This window comes from Tachypleus tridentatus, chromosome 4, assembly GCF_004210375.1.
Source record: "Tachypleus tridentatus isolate NWPU-2018 chromosome 4, ASM421037v1, whole genome shotgun sequence".
NCBI lineage: Eukaryota > Metazoa > Arthropoda > Merostomata > Xiphosura > Limulidae > Tachypleus > Tachypleus tridentatus.
In genome coordinates this window covers 37,532,101-37,546,486 of record NC_134828.1, presented here as the reverse complement: position 1 = coordinate 37,546,486, position 14,386 = coordinate 37,532,101, and the positions used below count along the sequence as shown (strand labels likewise).

At 31.4% G+C, this 14,386-nt stretch overlaps 1 protein-coding gene across 3 annotated transcripts in view; it reads right to left on the bottom strand.

The window, feature by feature from the left end:
* Positions 1-8: 8 nt before the first annotated feature.
* The window catches only part of LOC143248866 (uncharacterized), a 117,046-nt gene continuing 102,668 nt past the window's right edge, over positions 9-14,386 (bottom strand). For all 3 annotated transcript variants that reach the window (XM_076497728.1, XM_076497727.1, XM_076497726.1), the window contains exons 21-32: positions 12,830-13,034; positions 11,398-11,511; positions 10,682-10,820; positions 10,274-10,433; positions 9,323-9,456; positions 8,521-8,599; positions 7,669-7,970; positions 7,090-7,403; positions 5,739-5,885; positions 5,405-5,556; positions 4,675-4,822; positions 9-3,434 (exon numbers count right to left, since the gene is read on the bottom strand). In XM_076497728.1, the coding sequence (XP_076353843.1) occupies positions 2,092-3,434; positions 4,675-4,822; positions 5,405-5,556; positions 5,739-5,885; positions 7,090-7,403; positions 7,669-7,970; positions 8,521-8,599; positions 9,323-9,456; positions 10,274-10,433; positions 10,682-10,820; positions 11,398-11,511; positions 12,830-13,034 (3,237 nt within the window). In that variant the 3' untranslated portion in view covers positions 9-2,091. The remainder of the gene's footprint in view (positions 3,435-4,674; positions 4,823-5,404; positions 5,557-5,738; positions 5,886-7,089; positions 7,404-7,668; positions 7,971-8,520; positions 8,600-9,322; positions 9,457-10,273; positions 10,434-10,681; positions 10,821-11,397; positions 11,512-12,829; positions 13,035-14,386) is intronic.

Sequence of the window (14,386 nt, the reverse complement as noted above, 5' to 3'; positions counted from 1 at the left end):
TTTCAAAAGAACAAATCAAAGTATCTTTATTTGTGTATACAAAAAAAAACCTTGTACAAAAATGGTCTTTGTTTCTTATAAAACCATACCCTAGAATAACTTATGAACTTTTTTTTATACAGCTTTACATCAAATAACAGGAGTAACAAAAGGGTAAAGGGATTTTACCCAATAATTATAAAATATATATATTTTAACTAGATAGAAGAGTACCTAAAAAAAATACTACAACAGGATATACTGCACATCTTAATATATATATAAACATTTGTCAAAAGAGATCTACCTTTAGTGCAAAGTTACTTTATAAACAGAAACCAAGAATATAAACCATTACTATATTGACTTATGTTCTTGGACCAAAATCAATGCAGTAACTTCTTACTAAATTTTGGATTATGTATTTCTCAATTCAACTGAAGATTGTTTGAATGCTTCACTTAGCATTAATAAAGTACTTCCCCAGGAAATTGCTTTTGCACTGAAGCTTAAACTGGCAGAATTTTAAAAATATTCTTAGACCATTGGCATGTCAAATCTTAAAACTCAAGTTGCATATTGCAATAATGAGTGAAGAATTTCAACTTCATGAAATACAGTTCCAGGTAGAGTGAAGAAAGTTGTTGAAACCTCTTTCATCAGATTTGAAACTTATTATAAAGTTTACAACTAATCATTTGTAGTAAACTTTTAATCTATATGCTGATTCTCCTGTTACAATAAATTATGTTTACTGATTGTTTAAGATTAAATGTAATAAAGGGTAAATATGTAATCAGAATTTCTCTAAGTTAAACTAAGAACTATGGAGTTATGAGATAAATACTCATGATCTATATCCGAGATGCTGTTAAAAAGTACATCATATCTGATCATCTGATACGAAATTGTTCTCTGCTGTAATAAATGTTTATACATATTACACATGCATTGTGATGTATAATATTTCCACCACCATTTCCTATTATCATTTTATGTTTATTGACATCATGTAGGAAGTTTGAGATGAAACTTGCTTCTGTATCATGAAACATTTGTTGTGATAAGATATATTATCTTTTATACTGCACATATATCACGAGCACCACCTATTGATATTTGATTGCACTCATTTTTTAGTAGTAAGGCACAATGGTAAAACTGAGAATTGTTTACATTATTTACTAACCCCTTTTAAGTAATAAGGAAAGAAAAAGACAGATTATTACCATAAAAGTTCTTACATCTCTCTCCTATTGAAAGAAACCAGTTAAAATTATTCTAATTGGCATGATTTTATTATTTAAAAACATGATTAAGTAACAAAAATAAATTTTGAAATTTGAATCTTCTTACAAATAAAAATTCACTATAATACATGAATTTAAAACTGTTACACCACTTTCATTTTATCTCAAGGTGCAGGAACTAAAGAGAAATCAAATTATTTGCACTTATTGACAGTTTAAGATTCCTTGATAAAGTTTCAAAAAAAATCTGTCCTAAAACGTACAAAGCAATGAATATGCTACTTGCACAAATACTAAAGTTTAAGGAACATTACTTTCTACTATTTGATTTTGGTAGCAAATATACTAGGAATGATATATATATATGGCATTGTCTTACATGTAATTGCAAGTTAAGAAAAAACATTAGAGGAATGGAAAATATATTTTCTAAAATGGTTGATAGAAAAGCTGTTACATGTCTTTAGCAGTCAACTAAGATTTACTATTAACAAAAACTATACTTACGTGGTCCTTCAGCATTCTACATTTTTTTCATCATATATAAACTTGCATACAATTACCAATTACAAGAAACAGTAATTGATCATTGTAATGTTATGTGAAACACGGTACAGGTGGCATATCATTGCTCTTTAGTGAAAAGGAAGTTATAAAAACAACTAATATAAATAATTATAAGTCTTCTTTACAACAATGTCATTAATAATTCTATTTTTAAAAAAAATCTGACTTATGTCGAAAATTTATAAACCCAGCACTTTCAGATTTTACTTAGTTCACAGATCAATGTTTTATGGCCACACTTTCACTATAAACTGAACATCCATCTGCATATGTATCCTTTTTGATAATTGTTCCACTAGATAAATACAGCTTCGTGCTGGTTATGTGTACTCTGCTGTGACTGGTGCTGTTCAACACCTGCTAAATGCTGCAAGTTAATTGGTCCAGTTGGGCTCGAGATGCCTTCTGACCAGTCACTCTGAGCAGAATGTGGAGACGAACTTGACCACTGACCAGGAGATTCCGGAGAAGGGGTTAGATATGTTTCAGGGGGATGCAAGTAATGCTGTGGAGTAGCTTCAGAGCTGTGCTGGCTATGTTGTGAAGGAGGAGTGGGATACTGAAATGTATGCTGATAAGGCACTTGGGGAGAGCTGGACATTAGAGGTTGCTGCCCTAACATTTGCTGAATTTCAGTAATAGTGGAACTGTCATAGACATTGTTGGCACTCTGTTGATGTGACTGAACTTGTGCAGCTTTCTGATGATGGGCTGCTCTCATTGCAGCCATGTGTGTTGGTGATGTTGGTAATGAGGGGCGTTGTTTGATAGGAGACAACACATTGTAGGACAAAGGTGGAGTGACATTGCTTGGCACAGAACTCTGTCTGGGATGCTGTGGCTTTATGGTCTGACTGTTAATTTGCAAATAAGGATACATGCCTCCAACAAGTCCAAATGAGTGGGAACTGTTATTTATGAAGTCATTGTACAGTGGAGGTTGTTTATTTGAAATATTACACGTACTCTCCAGTCCTGCTAGAGTTGAGTGTGGCAATGCAATGGTATGTCCACTGTAAATATTTTTGTCAAGAGGAGATGGAGTGCCATCTATACATCCTATTGTGGGAGAAGTATCTAAACAGTTTATTGGAGATATTTTTAGTGCTCCATCTATCCCTGGCATTGCTAGTGGAGGAGCTTCCTTGCGTTTCTTTGTAGATGACTTTTTCCTGATCTCTTCTCCGTTGTTAGAAGAGTTGCTACCACTTATCAAGGCAGCCATTCCCACCATATTGTTAGCGTTTACTCTCTTCTTACTTTTGTTAGATCTTGTAGAGGCAACAGCAGCTGAGGACGAAATCATTGTAGGAGAATTTGGAGCCCCACTTCTTCCTATCAACAGGTGTGACATGTGAGGACTCTGAGGAACAAACTCATCAAGAAGCTTCACTATATCATGATGCATACGTTCCATAGCAACATCCCTGGGAAGACGATCCATGTGGTCTGTAATCTCTCGGTTAGCAAAATGTTCTAGGAGGATTTGAGCCGCCTGGTAAGCCCCCTCACGTGCTGCTAGAAACAAAGGGGTTTCTTCTTTGTTGTCTTGGGCGTCTCTGTTGGCTCCATGAATTAGTAATACACGAACAGCATCAACATTGTTAACAGCTGCAGCCCAGTGTAGTGCCGTTTTACCTATATGATGAACAAATAAACATGTTTTTTGATTGAGTTACGCTAAATACTAATCTGATAAATCTCATAAACGTTTATAAGACTGTTTCAAAAACATTTAAGATAAACTATCTTTGGTTCTTCTGTGACAGTCAAAAGAGGCAATTCTATGAAAAGACAGTGGTGTAGGAAGGCATTTAACTAAAAGCCAAAATCCTTAGATATTAATTACTAAACTTTGATACATGTTCTTGAGTATATATATTTTTCAGTATTTTTTACAGAAGTGCTGTACTTTCATTACACTGCCAATTTCAAACCATAATATTCAAGTCTAACCTTTCTTGCTGCCATACCAATTTTAAACCATTGTGTTACAGACTTAACACATCCACAACAGATATAACTGAGTGACACACACACAATTTGTAACTGGTTATTTGGTGCAGTTTCATAAAAGGGGAAGACATACATTAACAAAAACAGATACTAACTAACAACAAATTATATACTGATTCTGTGATTTAAAAAGAAATCAAATTAACAGCCAGTATTAATTTTACTTAGATCTGGTAACATTTTTTATATACAACACTTTGAACTATAAATCACATAAAGCTCCTACATTATTATATACATGTATTTAATGTATTTTTTATGAAATTGGTGTATAACAATTCAAGATTTTTACACCTGAATGTGTGAAACTTTTAATTGGTGTTAGATACAAAATAATAATTTGAGTATGTTGCTCTTAGTTGATTAAGTACTAATATTATTCATATACAATCAAGGTACATTTAATTATTCACTAAATTAAGTCTTTTTAACACTGAGCATTAACAAGATCATGTAACCTTACATTATAAATAACTTGTCCAACTATATTTATTTATCTGCAATTCTTTGACATACTGGAAAAATTATTACCACCTGCTCTGAACCCAGTGGAGGATCAATGTTTCCTTTCAAACACCTCTTAACTTTTCAGGAGAAACAAAAACTATTAAAATATCTTCAGTTTTCCTTTTTAGTAAATTAAATAGTCTTGAGTTTATCAGTTTTGCTAGCTCTAATGGTTTAAGAAAAACGATATACACTTAAGAATGTATCTCACACTTCATCACAATTTGTAAGTATCATTTTGCGATAACCATGCTTCACCACAATTAAGTGAACATTTTATTAACTTATCCAACATTATCATTTCACTATAACAATGAAGTTAAAAAAATAAATAAATGTCATAAGTGTGACGTACCAAGATCATCAGCAGCATTGATATCTGCATCAGCCCTAACTAAGTCTTCAACCATTCCCTCTATAGCTAACCTAGCTGCTAAAATGAGTGGTGTTGTTCCATCATACATTCGGCAGTTTAGATTTGTTGCTCTATTCCTCAGCAGTATCTATAAAAAATTGAGATTTCAGTCATTTAAATCAAATATGTTTTCTTTACAAGTTGCTTTTATAATTTGGTTCAACAGATAAAGTTTTAATGTATCTCAGGATGGCTGGTATGGGTATTAACACTTTTACTAATAAAGCAAAGACCATGAAGATAAAAACATTGTGCTCTGCTTTATGAGTGAGTGTTAATACCCACACCAGCCATCCTGAGATACATTTTTACTTCAAGTGGGTTTCTCTTCATCATGAATGTAGAGGTTTTCTAAGTTCTAACTGAGGTAAAAATATCTTGCATCTTGAAAATCAAGAGGGCCATAAAATAATATTTTATTCAGTATATGAAAAAAATACAAAAACAAACATTTATTCTCATGAAATACCAATATCTAATAATCTCTCAATAAATATATCGATAGTAAGTTAAAAACCAGTGCAAGAAATATGAAGTTTAGAACCTCGTAGAAACTTTTTTTTTACTTCAATGATAAATTTAATTTCTGTAAAAAGAAAAGAGGGATCTTGCAAGTAGGAATGACAGAAAATAAAATACATTTACAAAACAAAAATTTTCAAATTACTACCTGAAATACACCTTGAGCATCAGCTGCTATTGCAGTATGTAATGGGGATCGTCCAGTGTTGTCTTGAACATTGGCATCGTTACCAGCATCTAAAAGTCTTTTGGCTGCATCAGCTCTGGCATACCTGGCTGCTAAATGGAGCGATGTTTCACCTACAAGTTTTAATTTGAAAGTAAAGTATTTCACTGGTACGGGAGGGATATCCTCCTTTCATTAATGAACAAAATATTTTATACTTGGTTAATAGAGAATTTAATAACATTTACACAAAGAATCACTAACTAACAAATTACATCAAATGGTCAAAAATTATTAGGTACTGGTTATAGTATACCTGTACAATCAGTGGTCATGTTTATCTTAGCTCCCTGTGAAAGCAAATCCTGAATCATGCTAGCTGAGCTTTCGTCTTCTTCCACGTCATCACCAGAATCTTGAACACCACCATGAAATGATGCCAACATTAGAGGTGTGAGACCACCTAAAGAGGAACAAAAATTTATCATAAAAGTATAACTTGATGGTTGGTTTCAGATTTTGTGCAACACTACACAAGGGTTAGCAGTGCAGTCATCCATATTTTTGAAATAAGAAACCAAAAAGAAAGGTATCTAGCTAACACCATTCACTATCAGCTTTTGTCTGATCTAATAATGGAACTTGAAATTTACTCTCATACCTTACCCCCAATCACAAAGTTCAGAGCATATTTTTTGTGGCAATATGCTGTTAACCATAAAATCTCGATTCAATGTCTGGGCACACTAATAATACAAACCAGTTTAAACACATAAAACAATAAATTCAGAAAAAAAGGTAATCTACAAATATTTTGAAGTTTGCATTGCTGTCTGGATAGTACACTAAACATGTCTTTGTTAAGTGCAGAGCCACAAAATGGGCTATCTCTGCTATGCTCACAGAAGGTTACAAAACCTAATTTTTGGCATTACAAGCCCTCGGACTTACCACTGAGCATCTCTAAACACACAAACCATTTCTTTTAATATTTAATAATTGTTTTTATTAGTTACACTGTTCAATAAGCCTTACTGAATAATTCTGGCAAGTAAATATTTAATTATCTGTTAAACACCAATGTATCCTTAATTTAATCAATTTACCTGTAATTAAAATTTAATTCATTAAAAACAAACAGCTGGGAACAATAGATAAGCTTGAATATTACCAAAAGTAGATAACAAATTTGAAGTATTTGATCCGTTTGAAAATTCAGTCAATTTGAAACAAAACTAAGGACATTTTAAACTTAAATCTGGTTTGGCAAGTACATACTTTGAAATATAAAAATTCTCATAACAGAATAATCTCATGCTTTAATGATATGATAAATAACAAAAGTTACTCGGACATTAACTTTTATCGTAAACATTTTTTGTTCATATCTTGCACTTTTTTCAGTGAAAAGAAATGCTCAAAATATCAGCAAAACAAATTTACAACAAATGTTGATTTTAGTTTATCCATTGAAGTAGCTGATGCGTTACTAACCTTAATACATAATTTAAACAAAATTTCTTAATATTCTAGAAATATTCATAAAACCAGCACAACAACTTATATTATTAGTATCCTAGACAAAAATATCAAACTTCTTTGTTCCATTACATAATTAGGACTGGAGGAATACCAAATGAAACTCCACATTAAGCTGAAACACACACCTGGCCCACGAACATTTACGTTCCCTGTTTCTAGTCCTTCTGCTTGAGGTGGTGTTAGTGCATGAACATTGGGGTTTCTAACATCAGCTGCATCCAGATGTTGTTTTGTCCACTGTCGAGGGTCAGTGCTGTCAAATTCTGTGGTAGTGTTTGTATCGCCATAAGTTGAGTCGGGTGTACGAGAACTTCTCATTCGTTTCATGGGAGGGTGGTCTCCCATGTCATCATCACTCCAACCTGACATGCCTGGAGACACTTTACTGTTGTCATTAGTATCATCTATTCTCTGGACAGATGTCTGTTTATGCAAGTTCCTAGAGGTTAGAGGGAGTGACAATTTTATTATACATAAAAATTCCAGCATTAATTACATATTTCTACACTATCACAAAAACTGATACATTATAAATAAAATACCATATAAAAATACATAAAACAACTAGCTAGGCATCAAATGACTAATACTTGTACATGTATATAGATAAAAAGCAAATTAGTAACATAAAAACTACCAATTTAAGCATTAGTAAGTAATGTAAACAAAATATACTGGCAAAGAATATCATCACCATAACAGACCTCATTTCTTGTCCATCAGGTCCCTTTCTTCGAGACTGACGATGTTGTCCTGAACTTGTTTTAAAAAATCCTTCAGGAAACCAAGTTATACCATTGGCACGCTTTTGCTGAGCAATAAGGACCCCAATGAACAGACCTAACAAGATGATAACAATTACACCAATGACCACATAGGTCATGTTAGGATAGATGTTTGCAGCAGTATCTGTGGATTCATCTTCTGCTGAACTTCTTATATCTTTGATTGGGAAACTTGTGTCCAAAGCTTTTTGTGATAAGGAGGCAGTCAGGAACTTGGCAGCCTGAAGCAAATTTATTAAAAATAAAATTACATTATTAAAGTTTAAAAAATTCTTTTATTATAGACATTCACAAGGAACATTAATATTCTGTAATTTTATATCAGTAAAATTCAGACTTCTTGACTGTCCAAAGCTACACTAAAAAATGATGCGATATTTCATGGGTTTCCAAACTGTATTATCATAGGAACATTTTACATCCTAAGTAATATAGTTACTTAGTGCCTTAACAGTACTGGGCATGTACTATAGCCTCTTTCGACATGCCTTGGACAGGTCATAACAAACGATTAGAAATTTTCAAGAATCTATTGGCCAAAATGAAAATTAAAAGTTTTGTTTTCAACTGTGAATTATGTCACTGTTAAGCTGTGCGTACATTATATATTTGTCTTTAAGTATCACTAAGATTACAATTATTTGGCAATATTTCCTAATAATACCAACGTCACACATTTTTACCAACATCACCTCTCTTCCTGTCTAGTTTTATTTCAAAAAAAGTAAATGAATTCCTTAGACCTCTTAAAACATGCTCAAAGGTTTTTACCTCATTCACTGACTGGAAACATTCACTGTAGGCAGTCTTAGCACATCGTCGGTTGTCAATCTCCACTGTAACTTCAGTCCTAAGAAAGAAATATGATTTGCAATAAGTTTATTGAAATTAGTCCCACAAAAATAGAACACATCAAGCCATATTGCTCCCATAATTCAGAATTCACCAATTTAAATAAATACAAACAATCCAAATTACAGAGTAAAAATGAGCAAGTATAATAAATAAAGAAAAGATAGGGTGTATGTAATAAAAATTCAAGTACAATATAAAACAATAAATTTATAGTAGCCTTTCATTTTTCAACAGAATTTCTTATTCATTAAATTTAAAGTTTTATTTAGCTGTATTTCCTAGTTCTATTTTAACAGGAATGACCAAGGTTATTAGCATCCTGGGTTTGATTTCCTCATGGTGGACACAGAAGATAGCCTATGTGGATTTGACCTATAACAGACTAATCTGTTTCAAAATCCTTTAAATGACTGTACATAGATTTTATATATATAATTCACCCATTTGCAAAAATGTCACGTTACTCTTCGAAAAAAAATTGATGTATAGTGATATATTATTCTTATAACTCTACCAAAAAAATAAAGAGAAAAAAAAAGCAAAACAAATCTGACATTTAAAGAGAAATGCATGTTTTGGGATTAATACATATTTCAAACACATTATTTCTATATAATTCTCTGTAATAACTTATTTACTTTAGCCTTTAGTACAATTTTAGTGAGCAGATTTGTAAATATCTCCCTTCATGTGTATAGAAACAGCTACTTATACATACCCGACAGATGTTCCATCCTCTGATCGCCATGGGTAAATCATTGGGTTTCCTTTGCTGTCAGTTTTTATTTTGAAATTTGTTCTCAAAGCATGTCCCATATCTCTTACAAAAGCTGTGTAGTTCTTTTGAAATTCCTATGTTAGAAATTAATAATAATTTGTTTTGAATGTTAACCAGCTATAATAATTATAGATACATTTTTGCATCACTTGACAATTACACAATCATTGTGTGAAATGATAAAGAAAGACAGTGTATAATGTCATAATACTTGATAATATATGAAAAATTGTACTGAACATGAAATAACCCTTTATTAATGTATTGATAATTTTAAATGAAATTTGTTTCGTGAAGATTGAATTATCACATTTGAATCACATATAAAAACACTGACAATAGCACAAATATAGACATGATTATATTATTTCATGAACATTTTTTTCTTCAGAACATTTGTTTTCTAGGCAAGTTTATGAAAGTTGAAAACATTAAATATATCCCACAATGGTACAAACATCTGATGAGGACTAAACTTGATTAAAACCACAGTTCTCCTTTAATCAGTATATGGAATATGTTGTTGAAAAATAACAAATATATTTCATTATTATTAGTATATAAATACTCATGTAAATAACAGTGTCACATTTTAATACTATTTTTTCAAAACTTGTGGATAATTTCCAATAATTTTGTAATGAATGTTGATACGTACGTGAAATGGATTTTGTGAAGTTTTAAGAGAACGTTATATATACTGTCTGCAAATGTCGTTTTATTACAAAGGATTTTAAAATATTTTATTTCAAGCCTTTCAAAACATCTTGTAAAATTTTCTAGTAAAAATGCTAACAAATTCAAACCTTTTTCAATAAAACAGAAAATAAAAAAAACAGCTCAAAATCAAAGTTAATATAACCTCCTTGTCTACTGTAGTGTTTTACCTACCATGAAATCAATGAGAAGAGTGAAGATGAGAGTCCCATCGGCTAACTGTGGAGAATCTGTCTCACAATCAAGACCATCCCAGTTGCACTCCTCATTGTTACATCCATAGTCACAGTAACCATTTCCATAATTCAGCAGACAGTATGAATCATACATTTCACTAGATAATGAAAATATAAGCATAACAAAAGGAAACTGATATTTTTTTCGTTTACTCAACAAACTTTGATTTAGGTCCACATTTCCAAATGCATTAGACTAGAAAACTTGTATTTCAGAAATATAAAATTATCAAAAGTAATCATTTTTTTAAATCATTCTCTGAAAGCATTCAGCAAACTAAGCTTTTCTCATATCTTATTTCTAAACATTACCAGATATTCACATAAGCACTGCACAATCACTTACTTGCAAGATGACAGCTCTTGAATGCAATCAAAGCCATCAAAAAGACAATCTGCATTATTGCACTCAGCATTACACTCTCCATTGCGGAAGACATTCCAACAACTAATGGTTGCAACACACTTAAGCCAGGGATTCGTTCCTATAAATATACACTTGGTTCAAAAGTCATGCAACACATATAATCAGTAGTAAAAACTGAGAATACATTTGTTTTTAAACCATAAGAGCAAAAGTCACATTCTTATAAAGGTTGGAAAGACTTGAGAATACATTTTTAGTGGTCTTACTATAGTGAAAACTTTTTTATATTAAGTTCTTTATTGGTTTTATAAAGTTTAGAGAGTTCTTGTGTTAAACTTTAATGCTGATCTCATAAAAACTGACATGTGTTACCTTAACTTCTTTGGTGGTTTTTATGCTCATGATAATATCTCTCAGATGAGATGGAGAGTTTTACAGTAAATTTATACTGAATATTTAATAAACAATAGAATTACAAGTTGGATAGTTTTACAATACATTAAACAAAAGTTCATCCTTTATATTTAGGACAGTGTGCTCCTATGTACAGGGGAACTGTGCTTCATTGAGAACTTACAAGAGTGCAGTCAAATAAAGAACATCATTTATTGTTATTTTCATTAACACTCTTCTGTAATTATACTTAAAAATACTCATATACAGATTTACTTATTACATATAAATACAAGTCTTACTTAGAGAGCAGTCCCCACCATCAAAATTACACACATCATTATTGCATTCCTTATCACAGTGTCTATTTCCAGCCTTCTTGTTACATTTGTTTATCTCACACTTTTTCTTCAAATCTATGGGTAAAAATTAAAAAACAAAACAAAAAAAACAGAGACACAAAATTATACACAGCTTTAAATAATAAACAGAAAAAACAACTAGAAATAGTAACAATGTTTAATAATGTAAGGCTTACTTGTTTTTTAATAAAGTATACAATTACCTATAAAAATTAATTGTCTAGTAAGCATAGACATTGTAAAACTTTACCACTTTATTTAAATGAATAGCAAATTATTACACATGAAGGTGTACTTTAACTGACTTGACAACAAATTAGAAATGACCTAATTATCTCAATAATCATTCAGGTAAACACCTTACATATTAACTCCCCAATTATTGCAGCCAGCTTAAGTTAATTATTATATTCTGACACCAAACATGTGAAACACTTAAGATAAGCATTTTAACAAATGACAAAATACATTTCAACAAAACCATATTTTGTAGAATCATTTTATCTGGAAAATATAAATAACTCTAGTGGTACCAGAAATACGTGGATAAGTTAAAGCTCGGGGTTAACAACAACAGCAAAGGATGAAAGTCTGTCTATGAATAAATTTGAAATATATTAAAAAGATAGCTCAAACTTACATCCCTTTTGAAATTATTAGTGCTTTAATATTTGTGCTATATGTTTGGATTTTTTTTCTGATAACCCTATGAATTTATAGTTTAGTTTCAAAACTAAATAGAATTAATTTTTCTGAACAGCATGGCTTTAACATAGCCTTTAATGTGACAGATTCTTAGTCTTAACCCAGTAAAAGACAAGTCTTTTCAGATTAGAAAGTGGTTAACTACACACACCTGTGATATCACTGTAATACATTTTTCCTATTTTTAATATGCATAATTAATTTAACTTGAAATACTATTGGGTTGAGGAATAATTTGTGAGCATTTTTTCAAGTTAAAAAAATATATTCATAAATGAAACGCTTTCACAAAATATTTCATGTCATTTGGTAGATAATTTTTTGCTCTAATAGATGGTGTGTTTGATTTTCATGTGTCTTTAATTTTTGCTTTCATTTTCAGCTCATTAAATGGAATGTCAAGTGGACAAAATCGAGCATTTTCGACGTCATCTGCTTTTCGCATTTAATTTCTTGCAATTTCGTTTAAAACAATGCATACTATATACCTAGGTATTACATGAAATAAAGTATCATAATAAATGTTTTGAGTGTAATGTGTTCATGCATTGAAGTATTGTATAGTCTTGCATGTAATGCTTGAATGAAATTATTTAAAAATGCTCACGAATTATTCCTCAACCTAATATTTTCACAAAACACAGAAAAATATTACAATAAAAATTACCTGTTTTGTCAACAGGGACAGCATCATTTTGACAGACTGATGACAGGCACGTTCCATCAATGATTGTCTCGCACAGTTTTCCACTTGTACCTCGTGGGCACAAACAAGTATAACCTTCTCCTTTTGTAAGGCACTCACCTCCGTTTAAACATGGCTTACTAGCACAAGTAGTGTTTGTTAACCCACAGTTGTCACCCCAGAATCCCTAAATGTGAACAGTTCTTTTATCACTAGCAAATGTTAACCATAATATTCATATCATTGTGTAAACATGGATAAATCATCACATGTACAGTGATGAATATTTGTGAAAAATCAACAAACATGAAATTTTCTGACAAAAATTATGAAATGTTAGTGAATGCTCCTAAAATAATGCAATAAAACTAAGACATTATCAATTTTTATGGAACTTATAAACAATCTTGTATAAAAAACACGAAATATTTCAAACTTATGTAAATCAGAACTATTAACCAAACAGTTCTCTAACACTGTTCTTTTTCTGAGAAAAAAAAGCATAAACACACTAATATGAAATTATACATTATTTGACTGGTATTATAGAAGATTTAGAAGGTCACAAAATATGGTTAAACAGTAAATTAGGACATCCAAAAGTATGTACAAGAAAAATTTGTCTGTAGACATAAAAATTAACAGTATAGATTATTAAGCACACAAAGGATAAACAAAATGTTAGGATGAGAATAGGACCCTTGAGGAATGATAAAGGAAGACTTGTATCTGATGATTATGAAATGGCCAGGTTATTAAATTCTGCTTTTTCTTTAGTTTTCACTAATGAAGACTTGAGCAACTGACAGATGAAAACAAATATGAACAAGACAATTGCATACGTTCTGAGCTTTTTGAAATAAAATTGGGAAGTTTAAGAAATGGTATGGTTCCTGGGCCAGATATTTCCATAAGAATTTTAAAAGAGGTCAAGGATTGATATATGTGCCATTTGCCACAATTTTTTGTAAGTCCTTGAATAGGGGAATAGTGGACAAGTACCAATAGACTGGAAAATGTCTAATGTCACTCCTGTCTTCAAGGGAGGTAACAGAAGCCATCCCGATAATTATAGGACTGTTAGTCTTACATCAGTTGTGGGAAAAGGTGTGGAAAGTCTGATAAAAGACACATTGCAAAGTTATTTAACAAAATTTAAAATTTTATTAGATAGTCAACATGGTTTCACTGAGGGAAAATTATGCCTCAGAAATCTTTTGACATGCTTTGAAAATGTTACTGCATGTGTAAATGAGGATACAGGCACAAATTTAGTTAATGTAGATTTTCATAACGAATCCAACGAAGTGCCAAATAAAAGGCTTGTAAAGAAATTTATCTCAATAGGCATGGGGGATAAGTTAACTAACTGAATAAAAGAGTGGCTTGATGGAAGAAAGCAGAGGGTTGTTATAAATGGAGTTCAGCAAGCTGTATTAATTGTTGTTGTTTTGAATTAAGCACAAAGCTACACAATGGGCTATCTGTGCTCTGCCCATCACAGGTATCAAAACCCAGTGTTTAGCATTGTAAGTTTGC